Source organism: Ciconia boyciana, chromosome 1, assembly GCF_034638445.1.
Source record: "Ciconia boyciana chromosome 1, ASM3463844v1, whole genome shotgun sequence".
NCBI lineage: Eukaryota > Metazoa > Chordata > Aves > Ciconiiformes > Ciconiidae > Ciconia > Ciconia boyciana.
The window spans coordinates 123,575,619-123,593,500 of record NC_132934.1 but is presented as its reverse complement, the minus strand read 5'-3'; the positions used below and the strand labels follow the sequence as shown (position 1 = coordinate 123,593,500).

At 37.1% G+C, this 17,882-nt stretch overlaps 1 protein-coding gene across 24 annotated transcripts in view; it reads left to right on the top strand.

The window, feature by feature from the left end:
• KDM6A (lysine demethylase 6A) overlaps positions 1-17,882 on the top strand; it is a 162,341-nt gene that overhangs the window by 124,127 nt on the left and 20,332 nt on the right. For all 24 annotated transcript variants that reach the window (XR_012039815.1, XR_012039816.1, XM_072847822.1 and 21 more), the window contains 3 exons: positions 14,479-14,608; positions 16,131-16,236; positions 16,982-17,187. Coding sequence is in view for 22 of the 24 variants with exons in the window: in XM_072847822.1 (XP_072703923.1) it covers positions 14,479-14,608; positions 16,131-16,236; positions 16,982-17,187 (442 nt within the window). In the remaining 2 variants the exon portion in view is untranslated. The remainder of the gene's footprint in view (positions 1-14,478; positions 14,609-16,130; positions 16,237-16,981; positions 17,188-17,882) is intronic.

Here is a 17,882-nt window from a genome sequence, read left to right as displayed (position 1 = left end):
AACATCAGTTTGTACACTCCTCACTTTCTTTTCAAAACCTTTAGATTTTGTTTCATGAAACTCTAGCTACTATAGAGAATATAGTTGAAAAGTCTATTGTAAACTGTAAAAAAGTGTTTGACCACTGCATCTAATGGTGACGTTTATGTGATTGTTTTCTTATAGAAGAAAGATTCTGAAATAGGGACCTGATATCAGTAAATGACAGATACATTTATTGCTTCAAAACTTGTATCCTTTTCATTGGGTTTAAGGCTTAATTTCTATAAGGAGCTTTGATACAGCTCCTACAAAAGGAAAATCAGTTGTTTGGATTTTTTTTTCTTTTACTTATTAACCAGTTGTCTTTTATAGACATAGTTTATGGGTACAATACAAGCACTTCTCCTTAGATAAGAAACAACAGCAGCAGAGTAGATGTTGGAAATTATGACTGTTAAAAAAAAAAAAATCAATCATGTTCAGTGCTAGTGTTAAGCTCTTAAAAAAATCTTTTTTTTTTCTTGATATGAATAAGTCGTCCACATCTGGTCTGTCATTACAAATCGGTGTACTCATTGCAAAACTGATAAATAATCACAGAATGGTTGAGGTGGGAGGTCCAGGAAGGGACCTCTGGAGATCATCTAATCCAACCTCCCAGCTCACAGCAGGTTGCTCAGAACCACATCCAGCCAGGTTTTGAGTACTTGCACAAGGATGGAGACTCCACAACCTGCCCAGACAAGCAAGCTGTTCCAGTGTTTGGTCACCCCTGAAGTAAAAATGTTTGTTTTCTTATGTACCGGTGCATGGGGTTATCTTCCCCTGGTGTGGTACTTGGCATTTCCCTTTGCTGAAATTCTTGAGATTGCTGTTGGCCCATTTCTCCCACCTGTTGGTGTTCCTCTGAGTGGTCACACAGCCATCTGGTGTATCAGCTTGTCCTTCCAGTTCTGTACCAGAGATGGCTCTTTTGATAGTGGTGGTTTCACTACCTATAGCTCAAGTATAGGATCTATTCATGTGGTGGATTGTGCTTTAAAAATGCAGTCTTTCAGCTAGTTGTAGGTCTGTTGCATTACAGTCTGGATAGTTTTGAATCTTCAGAGGTGTAAGTCTTGGTCCGTCTTATATCCCAGTTGATCAGCAGGTATGTTACTGTTGTTTTTTGTCTTTAGTCAGTAAGCTTGAATCATTTTAGATCAGATGCATGATGGGTTAAGGCAAAAAGTGAGGCCAGCCACTAGGAAACCTGGCAGTGATTACAGTGTGATTGTGAAAAATGCACAGAGTTTTCCTTGGTGTCTTCATTGCTAGTAATACAGGATGGCATGGAGTGTGGAAGACTAGGTTATAGAAGTTTGAGGTGATGCTTCTTAGCAGTGACTTCTGGCAAAGATGTTATACTGTAAGCTGCAGTGGTATAGATAGAGTGATATAGTGGTATAGAAATGCAGCAAATTCAGCCACCTGTGCCATAGCCAGTGGCCTCTGGCAGAGGAGGGTGGTGGACTGAGGGCAATAATACCATAAACCGCTGCTGCTAAATCTGCCAGCGTTCCTCTCTGACGCATAAGTCCCATCTTCTTAACAGGCATGTTGGCACTAGAATGATTAGGCTCATTTTATATCCATGTAGTCAGCTTAAATGCATTCCCTTAACACTTCTGGTGGTTCCTAGGTCTGTCTTATTAAAAAGCAGTGTAGCAGAGACACCAGGCTCCAGGCCTTGACATTTCTATATGATTCTTAGGTATTTATTTCTTATCTCAGTGTTGTTAAATCACCAAAAATGGCAGGTAAACTCCCCCCTCTTTCCAAAGAAAAAGAAATGGAAATACATCTGAGGATTGCATAGTTTGGGTTATCAGTGTGACAATGGTGTAGTTGTCAGAGGGTAGGAACCTCCAGCAGAAGTCAGAGTGCTGGGATTTGAGGGTTATATCCAGCAAGCACATTTTCAGAGTCTCTTTCAAATCCAACTCTTTCATTAGATACAGGCTCTAACAATAAAAAGGATCATTTCAGAGACTTCCCTGCATCAAGGAAAGATGTGTTTTGCTACAGTAGTAATAAAATATTTTTCTAAGACTTAGTGATTATTCTGCAACCTTCTGAGACTTTCCTCCCTCCACACCACTTACAAGCCCTATATTTAGACATCCTGCACAATAGCAGAGCTCTGCATATAGTGTTGCTCTTATTATTGCACTGTGCTTTGTCATCACTGAAGAAATTTTATGATCAGAGTGAGATCCTTAGGCATCTTGAAGTATTGTAGGAGTTTTTCATGGACAATGTTACAAGTGCCGACACTTAAAATATATGTGATGAAAATGGAAAAGTATTTCAGTGGCTGGCTTAATTTTCCATTAAAGCTGGCAGCAGTACTTCCAATTTTGTCTTTACTTAAAAGGGTAAAGGTTCCTTTATGAGGCTTTGGAGTATATAGGTACTTTGGAGCACCTATAGAGTATGAATGTGCGGGCAGGCAGAAGTATGATGTGTTAGTTACATAGACAAATGCGAGACGTTCAGTCACCTCTCCTCAGAAATAGACAGATTTATGTTGTTACATGCTGAAACTTTATCTACATGGGGAAGCTAGTGAACTGTAAACTCTGTTTACTGTATGTAACTGTCTGGTATTAATGCACCATGTTATCAGTCTTAATATACATTAAACAAAGATAGTTTATTCCATTGAAAGGGGAGCAAACTCCACTAGACACATTTTAGACAAAGCTTTTCAAAAGTAATTAATTCTCCTTCAAAGGTAGGGTGAGCTCATGCTTGCATGTACTAACAAGGGAGCCTGTCAGAGAGTAGTTAGCTTTGCAAATTCATACTTCGTGCTTACTGTTCACAGCCTTCCCTATGTAGACTACCTCAAAGTCCTTAGATTTTCTAGGTAGTCTTTGGAGAGATTTGCCTTCTTTCTCAAAATAATTTTATTTGAAATCCAAACATGCTGAGAAATTGAAATGACCATTTAGAGCACTGTAATTTCTGTATCCATGTCTTACAGTTGTTGCCATTTGCAAAATATTACCTAAGATGTACCTTTAAAGTTCACAGAGGTCCCTTTAATCACAAGCACATGGTTATTGAATGTTTTGGCTTGTACTCTAACTGCTATTTTCCATACCTAACTGTGTTTACAGTTCTTTTAGTTGAAACGTTACCTATGTTTTTCTGGTGTCAGAATTCTTGTTGGAATTTTTGCCATCTCAATATATTTTACTCCAAAATATTTTATTTGGGATTACACAGCAAATGTGGTGCTTTTCAGCATGACCCTTTTTGGTGTTAAAAAAGTGATAAAAGCATGTTTATATCCTTCTTCCACTGCACACCCATAAGTCAGTTAAATGCAGAAAAGCTGCATCTGTTATTGTGATTGAGAGTTACTAGTTTCTAATGTACTGGCATTTGGTGACTAATACTGATCATGGTATAGTGGTTGTAGGTATCTGTTACAAAGACAAATTTCCTAGAAGAGGGAAAAAAAAACTATAGGGAGCTTATTTTGTCATCTTTAAAATATTAATTCTTGTAACATTCATTTTCAAGCGAAGTTTCTACTACATTGATAAAAATTGAGTTTTAACTTTTTTTTTAACTGGGACTCTGTACGTGTTCTTGCTGGTAGAACTATAAAAATAATGTCAACACGTGTTGTTAGGATGAGTGCCTTGCAAATGCAAATAAAATAAATTGTTACAGACTTAAAGTTCTTTTCTTGAAGTTTAGCTGATCTGTGTCTTCAGAATTTGCTTAGCAGAAATTTGCATGCACCTTTCTTGGGAGAGTAATGGGAAATGTATTCCTCTAGTCAAATGTTGCATTTTGATTGTTTCAGTGTGCTGTTTATCAAGCTCTTTATAGGTGAGATCTGCAGTTTGTGTTCAGTAGCAAAACGTTGAGCATTTTTACTACAAAAATCCTCAACTGGCTTTTAATACAAGTCTTTGCTTTTGTGCTCATTAATAGAGGTCGTATTCCCAGTGATACTTTATTATCCTGCCTTTATTTTAGAAATTAAGGTGGTTTTCTATCCTTATTCTACTTCAAAAACTGTGGCTTCATTATAGCAAAAGAAATTTTAAAAATTTTGTTGTAAGTGACACAGAAGTGTCTGCAGGGGCTTTTCTAAGCAAATGTAAACTCTGCTGCAGGCAGGCAGGTGCAAGGCTGCTCCTCCCGTGCTTGGAGCTGGAGAGGATGCCGAGCCACTGCGGTGTAGCTCTCGCCCAGGCTGGTGTGCCAACAGCAGGCTTTTCAGCGAGTCACAGGCATGGCAGAGCACTGCTGAGTAATGGCTACTGAGTTCCTAGCAGCACCTTGTCTAAGGAGAGGCAGAGCAAATCTGCCTGCCAAAGACTGTTGACAGACTCCAACTTGAACCTGTGAATTCAGTGCAGAAAGGGTGAGTTTTAAGCATGGCCAGAACCCATAGATCTTTGCCACGACCTGCATGTCAAGTTCACTTTTTGCTTAGCCAGATACTGCCATTGTGCTTTCTTTAGCTTACTCACTGGGATGATGCCAAGTTCTGCTTTAAATTGTACATAAGAGTTTCTAACGGTATTCAGGGATCCTAATTATGAAATACTGACCCTGAAAGAAGTACTTCCTAATGTGGTGATCAGGTCTCTTGTCTTTTTCTACAGTGTTTCACTTGGGTTTATGTAGTCCTTATTTTTTCCCAGGCTCACGTAATCATTGTTTTTCAAGGAGGGTAAGCTAATACTTTGCCCTATGTACTTTGCAGACAGCTCAAAAAGTGTTAGATGTGTCTTTTACATTCTTTCTCATTGAGTAGAGATTGAGAGCTCCCTCTTGAGCCTGTCTGCACCTTAATTCAGCAAGGCAGAGGACTTAGAAGCTGGATAATAAAGCAGGATGAGCAATGGCAAAAGTGGAGGAGAGACTTGTTTTTTTAGCAACATTTAGGAGGTCAAGAAATGCTTCAGTCTGGGCTGCGACTACTTTTACAAAGTTTAGAGACAGGATCTCTCCTAGTCAAACTATGCTTGCTGGAAAGTGTCTGCATATGTTTTCTAATAATAAGGAGATTCTGAGAAATTTTGTGGGACTGGCAACAAGGTAACAATTGCAACATTTTAGGGTAAGCCTAATGTGTAAAGGCAGACAGTTAGTTTTTCATATGTGAAAATTCTGTTGTGCTCCTTATTATTGTTCCTGACCTGTTCCTAGGGCTGGTTATCTGTTAGGGAAAAGGTCCTGTCCACATTTTTTTTTTTAATCATACCAATAGAAATAATAACTATCTAATATAACTGCTATATAATATAGTAATAGGTTTTTTTTTCCTGCCATCCTTATATGTCCTACAGTTTACCTGCATAAATTTGAGGACAAGGCTATCCCAGCCATGTACTAACTAGTTGATTAGCCCTTGCTTTGTTTTAAAATATATAGAGTTTGAAGGTGTGCATGCATGCCCGTGATGGCTCAGGAGCAGAGCTCCGGGGAGAACATCCTTGTCACAGATACTGTGTGCATGATTGACATAGGGAATAATGTCTAGAGGGGAGAATACTGAAAGATATTCTGCTGAAAGCCCTGCTTATTTGCGAAATAAGTCAGCCTTTATACATAATAGAATAGAAGATGTTTATCTACGAATATATCAGATACTATGAACTTCGATACTGCATGCTAACCTTTATTTTAACACAGTGTAAGGTAATACAAAAACAAAGAATTGAAAGTACTTCCCATAGTACTGATTACATTTGTGTGCTATCTCTGTAAGCGGTGTCTTGAGGTACAAAAGTAAATTTGTGACCAAAAATGTTGATTTTTAGAATTACTGTAAAAATTGCAAAAAAAGTATGCACAATAGAAAACCTGAAAATATTTTTTTTTCTTAACAAAAACCAAACACCTGTGCTAGAATAAACTTCATGCACAGGGAGAGGGGAGTTGTCCTGTAGTATTCGTTTTTATATATTGGAGCCACACTGGATTGGGCCTTAAATGTATTAATATTTGCCAGTTGTTACATACATACCCTTATTTTATTTGATATGTTCAGAAAGACATTCCGGCTTCATCTCTAATGTGGATAATTATATTCTTTTATCTTCTGGCATGTTGTTCTTGCTATCTGACAATACTTACTTGATGCAGTCTGTTGCCCTATTGTCCTGATGGTATTATCTAGGGGGAAAAAAAGGCATTTTGGCAGGTAGGAACAGGTAGATGTAACTTGCTTTTTTATAGCTGGAGCTCTAGATTAATCATTTTTATTTTCCTCCTCATTATTCTGCATTTGGCTGTGTTTACTGTATGCTTGCTTCAAAACCAGAGTGTTTATGTTACTTCTAAGTCACATTGAAATTCCTCAGAAGTCTGTTTGTTAAATAATCTTTTTTTCAAATGCTTACAGGTTTTTAAAAAAAGTCTTGTCTAAGAGAAGCCATTTTTTACATCTTTTAGACCCTACAGGTTTATTTATGCTTAGAGCACAAAAGACCTGGAATTATTAGCAGTTTGGGATTAAGTAATGCACAAGAGTTGATTCACAACATAACTATAATTGACCTACTACAGGATAGTGAACTGCAGTGTAATGAAGTTCCTCATCTCACAGCAGGGATTTTATCAGGAAGCAACATGGTAATACTAACCACCAAAAACTGACTTGTAAAATCCTAGCAGCATTAACAGACTTGTTGCTTAAGAACAAAGGAACATCAGAGGTACGGAAGTTTGGTGGTTTTTAAGGTAAAAGCAATTATTAGAAAAGGGGTTCAGAAATCATGCATTACAATAAAATAAAAATGGAAGTAGTCAGGCAAAAATAAATGCTGGGAGATTGTAATTTTTCTTTATGTAAACAAGTGTCATCTTAATAAAAGCTGCTCAAGTGAAGCCATTAGGTGAAAGGACATGCTTTGTATCATAAAATGCGAAACACATGCCAAATAGAAAACTCCGTTTGATTCTTTTTTTATTATATGTGAATAGGTTGTCTGGTCTGTAGGAACAGAATTGGTAAACGTTTTGTTTTGCTAAAGGGAGCGCTTAAGTAGGGCAAGATCATTGCAGAGGCTGAAAAGTTTCTTTATATCCATCTTCCTCGGTGAGAATGTTGAGGAAATATTTAACAGAGACCTATTCTATTCATGCGGTGAAATGAGGTTGTTTAGGAGGCTGAGAAGGGGTCAAACAGAAGGTGCTGGCATAGCAATTGATACTCCTACAAGGAGCTTCCCTTGAAGGGCTAGACAATGTTCATTGAAAAGCTACAAGGAATTTAGAAATGCAGTAGCTGAGCTATTGACTAAAATATGCAAATCTCATTAAGATGCTGTTCTGGAGAACAGTAGGGTAACAAATGGGCTCATCTTGTTAAACTGCTGTTGGAGTGTACAGATGAAAGAGAATTGGGGAGGTGATTCTGGGAAGTGTAAGTGTGATTTGGTTAGTCTTCCCTACCAATAAAACTGATTGCAACAGTAAATTTTAGGGTGGTTATAAAACCACTAAATTATTATATTTGGTAAACTGTCTACATAGTAAACTAAATTTCTTCAAGCCTCGGAGCAAAAAAAACAGATAAAAGAGGGTACTATTAAATTAATTATGTTTCCTTAGATTCTTAGAGAAAATCCCCTGTTGAGATCATTAAAAAAAACCCCAACCAAAAAAAAAAGGTAATTTTGAGCATAAGTGAAAACCGTGTGATTAAAAGAAGAAAATATGTTAGGAATAACTGCTCTGAGTTTGTTATTAGAAAAGCCGTTTGTTAATACATGGAGAAAAAAAGAAAAATGTGCTGCTTTGTCTAGTTGTGTATGAGGTCTCCTTAAAAAGATCGTTATCAAAAGCTCTTCTCTGTACTCGTAGAAATGTAAGTATCTTTTCTTCTGAAAGGAGAATTAATGAAACGTTATCACAAGACTTGAGATTTAACACTCCAGCTGTTTATTTTTGCTGAAGTGAAACCAGCTGATTTCTAGCTCTGCGTTTCAACTGGTGCATCTAATTAACATCCTGGAGGAGTGATGTTAAAAATCCAGTACCCGTCTTAGTTCAGAGGGTCCATCACTTGCCTTTTCTAAAACCCACGTGAGGTCAAGTCCTTCCTTTAAGCAGTGTAGAGAAGTTCCTGAGTTGACTTGTTTTGTTTCTCATAAAAGAAACAAGAAATAGCTTAGTTTTTTTTTTTTTACCATTATCTATTAAACCTTGTTCACAGCCTTGAAAGAACAGGCAAATCTCCAAATAAAACTTTTGTTTGATAATGACTTGGAGAAGTCCGTGCAAGAGGTCCTCAAACGATTCTAAAGAGCCTAGCTGGGTAACTGGGCAACTTTGTGTCAGCTGAAAGTTGCTGTTGTCAGTTTTATGGTGATATATGGAAAGACTAATCTGAAAACTATAAAGCATTTCTGAACGTGAAAGCTTTACCAATTTGGCTTAATTGGGGAAGGCAAATGAGAGGTGTAGGCTTGATGGTAATGTGTATTAAAAGGGGCTAGCATGCCTTTTTGTAGTTCTTTTTGCTTGGTGTGCAAAGAGGAAGAGTAGAGAGCAGTCCATTGAGAAAAGAAAATGTCGGGAGACCAGGAGAGATTAGCTGTCTCTCAAGGGACCTTGGAAAATGATAAAAGTATAGGACGGCAAACAGGAGATGGTCTGGGCTAAACAGTCTGGAAAAGGGTCTGATAAATGGCCAGCATGTACACAAGCGTAGGAAATAAGCTTCATGGGGAGGAGTGGGAAAAGCAAGGCAGAGGCTAGAGCGGACAGCCATCTCGTTGCTTGGTGGGCTCTGTGCTGAAGCCTGGGGCAGAAGCAGACTTGGGCTGACCTTTCTGAAGGTGCTGCTCCCTGGCAATTAAGCCTGCTTTGTGAAGTCAATTAGGGAATCACTGGTTTGGGAACTCGGCAATCGAGAGGCAAAGAGCCTAAATCTATTTGAGGGGAAGTACTTTGCGGAGAAAGGAGTTGGATTAAGTTTGTGTTTTGTTGTTAAAAACAAAACCAACAAAAGCAATTCTTGCTTTTTTGGGAGGTTTCTTTGTCTGTAAGCAAAGGACTTTTTTGGCTTGAAGGCAAAATTCTTCAGCTGTTCTAAAGGCACATTACTTCTGGCAAGTCAACTTCACCATAGCAAAAGTTTTAAGAATCAAATTTGAAATATTGTGATTTCACAACCTAGACCATGTTTAGAGTAAGACATTCCGTTTTGTTTCAAAAGGCAAATACAGAAATCTGCAGATGGGAAGCAGAATTATCTGGGATTAAAAAAAACATAGGAAAGATTTATTGTTTAGGGGGAAGGCAAGCATATGAGAAAGTTCGGTACCATTTGTTATAATGCATTTCTTACGTAAGTCATTAATGTGATTCTGTTTGTCTTATAGCCTAAGAACAAGGTGATTAGCAAATGAAATAGAAAGGAAGGATGTAAAAGTCATTAAGAAAAGAAAAAAAGGAACATTACTTCTTACATAACATACAATTAACCTATGAAATTCACTGCCAACCTGTACTATTGAGGTCAAAACCAGAACAGAATTCAAAAATTATTAGAAATATATTTGCATAATGAGAAAATCCACAATTCTATTGTAGGATTTTCTGTAGGTTTAAAAAGAAAGATCTCTGGGAGTATTGCCAGGTAGTACCTAGTTGTGAAAGGCTGGGGTAGAGAATTGCATGAGAAACAGGTTGTATAATTATGTGGCATTACTTGCATTTAAGCATAATATAAGCTTGACTTAACTTCTTTATATTTCCCTTTGTGAGCTCATCTCTCTCTCTGCTGGCTATAGAATGAGCTTGGGGAGGTGAGCTTCAGAGAGCCCAAGTTAGATGTTGTGAGTAACTGCCTCATTCCCAGGGTGATGGGTGTTGACAGATATTTTTCTGTGTTTTTGTAATAACTTGCAGTATGAAAGCAATTAATTGTATTCAGTAATTGTTAAGAAAGGCTAGGTATTTCTGTTTTGAATCAGGACTGGGTCAAGTAAGTACTGTGCATCCCAGTGCTTCAACTGATTCCTTCTGCAGGCACACTTTTCAAATGTTTTGTTCATTCTTCTTTGTAGATTAATTAATTCTGATAGATTTGAGATAGAGTATCACATAAATCCACAGTTCCTTGTACTCATGTTAGTGATTTTTATTTGGGGAAGAGAGGGTATTAATTTTGTTCTTCAGAATAACTATAATCTCTTGAGCAGTAAAACCTTGTTAATTCTCATGCAGCTAATCCTCAAATAATAATTCACTTAGACTGACTTCACAACACAAATAACTGCTTACGTGCAAATGATTGTAACTTACTCTGTTTTAGCCTGTAAAGTGTACCTAAACTCCAAATGTACAGATAACTGGAAATAGTTTAGGAACTTTTCATTATCCTCAAAAAGTCACAATCTCCCAATTAAAAACAAAAAGGGCAAATATTTTTACAAGTACTGAAGCTAAGAGTTCTAGAAAACTCAGAAGTGAAGTTTGGAAGAGGAAAACTGTAGCCAAGAATGAAAAAGAAGAAACACAAAAAACACTAATGCTTAATGACTGCACAGAGCTATTTGAATAGTTAATAGAGGCAAGATAGTTCAATAAGTATTTTTGTTCTGTGCTTGGGAAAAAGGCAGATATGATGTTCACATCATGGGATGTATGATAACACACTCTCTGTTTTCACAGTAATCAAGGAGAAGGTTAAACAGTAGTTATGCTTAAATTTGGCATTTTTAAGTCAGAGGCCTGGATAACATACATCCATGAGCTCTGAAAGAGCAGGCCAGAGAATCGTTGTTTATCGTTCATACAGATTTTCTTTATGGTTCTTGGACTTGAAAAGCACTATGGAACTACTTTCTGAGAAAGAAGTGTAATCCTTTCCATCTGACAGTAGGCTTGAGCAAAATAATAAAATTATTGAGGTGATTAATAAATGTAAAGGATAGCAATTAATGATAATGAGTCCTGGTTCTTGGAAAATAAGTTTTATCATGTTAACTTTAATATTCTTGATGTAGTGAAAATAGTAAACTTGAGGGAAGAATTGTGGCAGATGGATGAAGGCATCATCTCAGGCTAAGCCGCCAGTCTCCATTTGTCAAGAAATCCCTAGATAACCTTGAATTATTTGTGTTAATATTTGCTAAAAGCACGGACTGGGGAGCGAGTGCTATATAATGAAGTGGATGTGTGACTGTTGCAAAGCAAACTGAGTCACATCTCTGCTTCTGGTTAACTATCTGGTTTGGTACAGCCGGAGGGGAAGTTGTTCTCAAAGGTTGAAGGCTGGTGTGGGAGTGTATCCTAGAAAGCAGCAAAATGGAAAAAAAGGGTGTTTTAATGAATCTGGTGACTGATTATTCAAGAGATCCCTTAATTACATGAAATCCAAGCACCACCATAGTGGTTGGTGTCACTCATAAGCATGGCAGTTTGAGTTTGCTCCTCAGGATGAAGCAGTTGCATAAGTTGTTGCTTTTACCCATCGAGCAAATTGCAGGGAGCTGGGAGCTGCAGCTCTGACTCAGGTCAATGCTGCACATCAGTGTGCGCTTCTGTCCCTACCTTTCTGAGGCTGACAGCTGCTCCTGCCTTCTTTTCCCACTCTGCGGGAATGAAGGGTGTTCTCCTGCCTGTGCAGTCTATGAAAAAGCCAATTCCCTCTGGAAAGTCAATTTAAATGAATGAAGCCTGTCCTTCTCTTAATTTGTCTGTCACAGCGTTGTAGGTGACTGTTTGGGTATCCAGTTTCTCTTCCAGGCCTAAACCAGGCTTGGGTTTTTTTTGAGCATTGCATCTGTTGCCTCTTTCAGCCAGTATGAAATCCTCTCACAAAAAATATGCTCTTGAAACAGAGATAGGTGAGATTTTCCTCACGGTTGCTGTGGTCAAAAAGGGTCTTTCACTTTCCTTGCACTGGCCATACTTCTGTATTTCCCAGAGGTGGAGAGGCTGGCAGTGGATACTTACACCGCTTCATTTCAGGTGCCGGTAACAAATCTTTTTAGTACTTCTGTGGTGTTTTTTATAATTTCCATTCTCTGTTTTGCACACTATCAGTTACAGTGTTATTCGTTAATAGCTCTCTTGTATTGTTATTAATAGTAAGTTACTCTGATTCATGGACAAAAAAAAGATGATAGAGTGAAACTGGTCTGTTAAGGACAACTTTAAATATTCTGCCCATCTGTTTGCTGTGCCACTTGAATTACGAGCGTTTTCCTATCTCAGCTTTGCTTTTCTTTGGCCCCTTTCCTCTTGAAATTTCCACACAGGGTTTTAGTAACTTAATAGGAAACTGTGGCATACATTTGGTAGTATCAGCTTCAAGTGGTGGGTTTATGAGATATCTCTGTTCATCTGATCTTTTCCTCTGTACAGTCTGCTTTCTTCTGTATCTCCTTTGCCTTTTCAGACCTGTAATTTCTCTGAGCACACAGGAGTTTCTCCTTTCTCTATTGTCCCTCTTCCCTGAAGATGCCATATACCCTGGCTTTACTGAGCTTTCGCTGTGTTGATTATCTTGTGACTACAGTAGCTGAAGTCACGCTAGTTCTGGGCAATGTCCCTTTTTCTTCAGGTTCAGTCTTTCTCATCTTCCTTGCCTCAGAAATTGCCTGAGAACTTCATCAGTTCAAACTGAATGTTGTCATAGTTCTCTGATTTTTAATACTACGCATTTGCTTTTCTTTGTTTTATTTTTCAGTTTGATAATGCAAAGGTTATAGTTACTTTGAATACCTGCTATTCAGATTATAGTTTCACTTTGCATAGATGGTCTGAATTAAGGATTCATGCAACCATGGGTGATAAATTTCTTTGGGTGATGGTGATTTTATATTGCCATGTTTATTGCGGGGGGGGGAGGGAGGCGTAGGGTCTTTGCAACAACTACATCAGAAGTTAAGCAATGGTCAGTGAGGTTTTTGCCAAGTTGGATGATGCCTAATTAAAGCTTCCACATTTGTCTTTCAGTTTCTTTGAAGTTGCGATCTATTCTGGCATTAGACTCACCTAGCACAAGGAATAAGCTGTGTTTGGTATTTTGACAGGCGTGCTTTGGAGACAGTTGTTAAATATGTCTCTGTCTGTATTGGTCTGATCTCCTGTCAGAGGAGAGCAATGTATGAATTAGAAAGCTGGCATAAGTTCTGAACTGACTGACTGACTTGTTTGTCATTATAAGCACCAGTTTCTCAGGATGCTCTTCTTTGCTGCAGCCTGGGGTAGGTGAGATGTCTGCTCATTTTCCTTAAAGTGTTTGTCATAACAGTCAGTCTGATCTGATCTCAAGCCCCAAGTCCATCTTACTTGTGGCTTGTGGTAGCTTGATTCGAAGCAGGGCTCTCACATGCCAGCATCCAGCTCTATGATGTTTCTCAGTGCCAGTGTCACAGTTTCTGTGTTTTAGAGAAGAACTCTATTGCTAGGAGTTTCACCTAATAGAAGTCAGATGTGTTTTCTGCTGAAGACTGTTGTTACCAGAACAACTTTTTTGTAACCAGTGAGTTTTATGAAGATACTAAATTATGCATGTAGAATTATCCCATTTTGTGGGGTGTTGAGAGATGGTAACAACAGCTAGTGAATCAAGTGAGATTGGAAGAAGGATTTGAATAGTGGTTAGTTTGAAGAATTTTGAAGTAGCTGAGTCATTTTTAACAGACAAAAAATTAAGGGATGGTTTTGTTAACAAATACTTTACTGGTGATAGTGACTGGAAACTGAATATAGACTAAGCTTAGAATGCAGATTTTTCAGGTCATTCATTATAGGAAAAGTTAACACACATATGGTGGGTTATCCCCATCTGGAAATCTCCAGAGAAAGGCTGCAAATACAACAGGCGAAGTTCTCACTCAAGTACACGTATGGGTGTTGACACAGCAACTCGCTCAGGGTAGGTCCTTTCCTCTGTTGCTCAAAGGGATTATGCAGCAGTGGCTCCTTCTAGCTTCAAAATGTACAAATCAGAGAGGGGTAGGTGGTTGTTCAATTTATTGTCGTTAGTGTAGTTGTAGTTGGTTTTTGTTACTCAGCAGTTTTTTGGCTGAGGCATTGTCATTTTCTGACTTTGTGCTCTGCCACAGTGCTATGCACAGCATTACTGGACTGCGTTATCTCAGCTACTATGAATTCATCATCCACCAGCCAGTGCTGACCTAATAAGGTTCTTCTCTATTTCTAGTTGAAACCTGCTTTCTCTGTTAAATTTTGTCAAATGAGTCATAGTTGCTTTTGTTTAAAATGGCTATATTTTTAACTAATAGTGGTGAAGTTGCAGATTTGGCAGGCAAAGTGGGAATTATTTTGAATATTATCAAATTATACACTGAGAATTCTTGATTAAAATATGAGCTTTATTTGCATCTTGAATTATGGTTTCTCCTTATACATCATTATTTTGCAGAAGAGATGACACTAATATATATTTATTTTATTTGTCAAGTATTGACAGAGGCAGCTCTTCTTTCCTTTTAGGAATCTGGGTAAAAATGGCTTATCTAACAGTAGTATTCTATTGGATAAATGCCCACCTCCACGACCACCGCCTCCACCATACCCTCCCTTGCCAAAGGACAAGCTGAATCCACCTACACCTAGTATTTATGTAAGTAAATCTAATGGTAGAAGTACATTGTTGACTGTCTTTTGTAATTATTTGGATATCTGAATTAAATAATGTAATTATTTTAAAGATGCAGTATTCACGGCTGAATTCTAATTACAGTGCTCTCCCAACTAGTGTATAAGCTGGGAAAATGCTAACCTTAAAAAAAATTTTAAGACTTAGTTTGACTCTTAAAGTACTTGTAAATTAAGAATTTCAGTAAACAAGAGGAAAAACAGCTTCAGAATTTTTTGTTTATTTTTTAATACTCAAAGTATTGGCATGAATAAGCAAAACTGTTCATTAGATACAATGTACAATATTTCAAATATGTATGTACATTTTTTGCAAGTGATAGTTTAGGTATAAATGAGCAAGTAATTAAACTAAACTCTACTAACAGTCTGCTTCAAAATATAGTAAAAAAAAAATTGTAAAAGTTGAGGTGGTGTTAAGAACAAAATGTCATTAGCAAAAGACAGGTTTTAGTTGCATAGTATTTTCTTACACAACCATTAAAACTTCTGTTCTGAAAATAAAGTTTTATAATAGCTTTAGAAGAGTTTGAGCTACCTTCCTTAGCAGTAGAAGAATAAATTATAGGATGTCCACTTCCTTGATAACAGAAGAATAAATTATAGTACATCCATACAGCTGGTGTGAAAACCTCAAGTTAGCTTTGCTCAGCCCAACTTGGGGGCCAGAAGCAGTCAGCACTTTGGTGTGATACTACACAAGCAGTCTGCCAGAGAGCTAGATTAAGTTGGAAGCAATAATGCTTCCAGTTTTCTCCAGGTGTTGCATCTGAATTAATCTACCTTGTTAAAAATCCATCACAGCTTTGCTGAGTCCGTACAAAGCTGGTAAGTCACCATGTTGCAGCACATGTACTGCGTGGGTCCCAATATTCGGGAACTCTGTATTGTATTTTGTTTATTCAAAGAGGTGTCTTCAGCATTTTAAAAGATTCACAACCATTTAAAAAAAAAAAAAAAAGATGGGGGATGGGGGAGACTATAGCATAAAATTGAGGTCATAGGTGTACAAAAGCATAAGAAAATCAAATCAACCTTTCTGGTTAACATGAGATACACTGCGAGAATAGTCTTTTTAATTATACTGTTTCTTATATACATTACCTGTAGAATTAGCTTTTTGACTTCTGTAAAGAAAGTTAGTATGTTATCTTGCTCTTCAGAGAATTCTGTAGATTTAGAGAATGTACAAGGCTACTGTCAGATAAAGAAATAAACTGCAGGAAACCTGAATTGCAAAAGCCAAAGCAACCTGGGAATAATTCATGCCAAGAAATAAATTGCAGTAACAAATTAATTTCAGGAATGAACCTAGCTTTTAACATGGAAAGGGTTGTATGATGTAGCTGTTCATTCCCCACAGTGCAGGGAAATGGAGAACATTCCTGTCTTTTTTTGTGTTGGTTTTTTTTTTATTATTCTTTCTTATTTTACAAATAAGGAGTCTAAGTTCATCTGACATCTAATATTGCATTATCATTTTACAGTTGGAAAATAAACGAGATGCTTTCTTTCCACCTTTACATCAGTTTTGTACAAATCCAAACAACCCTGTTACTGTAATACGTGGCCTTGCTGGAGCGCTTAAATTAGGTAAGTTTACTTTCTATGTTTTTTTTTTACTTTGGAAAAAAATTTATGTGTTTTTTAAAAGGTAGTCTCTCAGTTCCTAAAGGTGGATATTTTATTTCTGTATACTGTATTACTTGTGTATTCCAAGTAATTAGGGTAATGTGTCATTTCTCACTTTGCTACTGTTTCTAATCTCGATCATCTCCAAAAAAAAAAAACCCCAAAGCCCAGCGGACTTTGTTGAGCACAGAGAGGAGCTGAGCTGTGGATATGGAAGCTTATGGATAGAATTTTTTCCTGTGAAAACGATGGCTACATGTCTTTGTGCTTAGATTTAATGATCTATAATCTGACTGTGTACAATATTTTGAACTCTGTAGATAGAAAAATTATCATTGCTGGTAGGAAATGTGTTATATGATTGGAAGTGCATTCATAAAACTATAGTCTGAAAAATACTTTATTGGTAATAGATTTAAACATTGTTTGCAGATTTGTTTACACAAGTTATGTAAAAAGGTTCTTGGAATATAGTCCATACAGTAGCTGCCAAGTTTTTTCTAAGCTTCTACTGTTGTGTGCTGAAAAGCTTTTTGAGTGTTAGTCATGAGTGTTAGTTTTTAACCTACAGGTGGGCTGTGTTATGAAGGCTGAGGGGGAAAATAGGTTTAAACCTCTAGATAACTTTAAGTATTAATGTTGTCTTTTCTTGAAACTTTGTATTCTATTTTAACTGTCATTTATAAATTTTATTCCTATTTATTAGATCTAGGACTCTTCTCTACTAAGACATTGGTAGAAGCAAATAATGAACACATAGTAGAAGTGAGGACACAACTACTGCAGCCAGCAGATGAAAACTGGGACCCCACTGGAACAAAGAAAATCTGGCGTTGTGAAAGCAGTAGATCTCATACAACAATTGCTAAATATGCACAGTACCAGGCCTCCTCATTCCAGGAGTCTTTAAGGGTAAGTCCATTGTTATTATTTAAGTTGTTTACAAATGGTATACTAACTCTGGAACCAATTAGTAGCAGCTATTGAAAACAAACAGAAGCTGTTAACGAAAAGGAGACATTTCCAGTAGCTTGAAGAGCACAGGTAAATTTACAAAATCTGTTTTGAATAGAGGGTCAAATAGGGTGTTTCTCCCAAATGCTTAATGTAAAACCTAATTTTCTTAATGTAAAACTGGCTATTACATACTTTAAAAGCTTGTTAGCTTAAGCTTTCATATAATAATGTCAAAATTCATATTAAAATATTTAGAACTTAAGATGCCTTTTTTTTAACTTGTATTGCTTCTAATTTCACATACTCTTTGAAATCAGATTTCTTTGTTCTTCATAGTATCCTGAATTAATTTGGATGTGGCTTATTAGAAGTTTATACTCATACTTGTCTTTCAGCACAACAGTTTAAAATATTAAAATAACTTTTTTTTTTCCCAGAAAAGTGACTGATGCTTTCCGTATTTGTTATTGTTGGGTTCCAAACATAACAGTTGCTATTTAGTTTAGAAGTTGTTAGACATATGTGACAGAGTGAAATGTTTGAAATGTTATTTTATTGGTATTACTTTTTAATATTTTTGCTGAAGTAGTGAACACGTCCTTGGAATTGGCTATGGGCACTCCTCAGAGGCTTATGTTATCTGCTGTTAT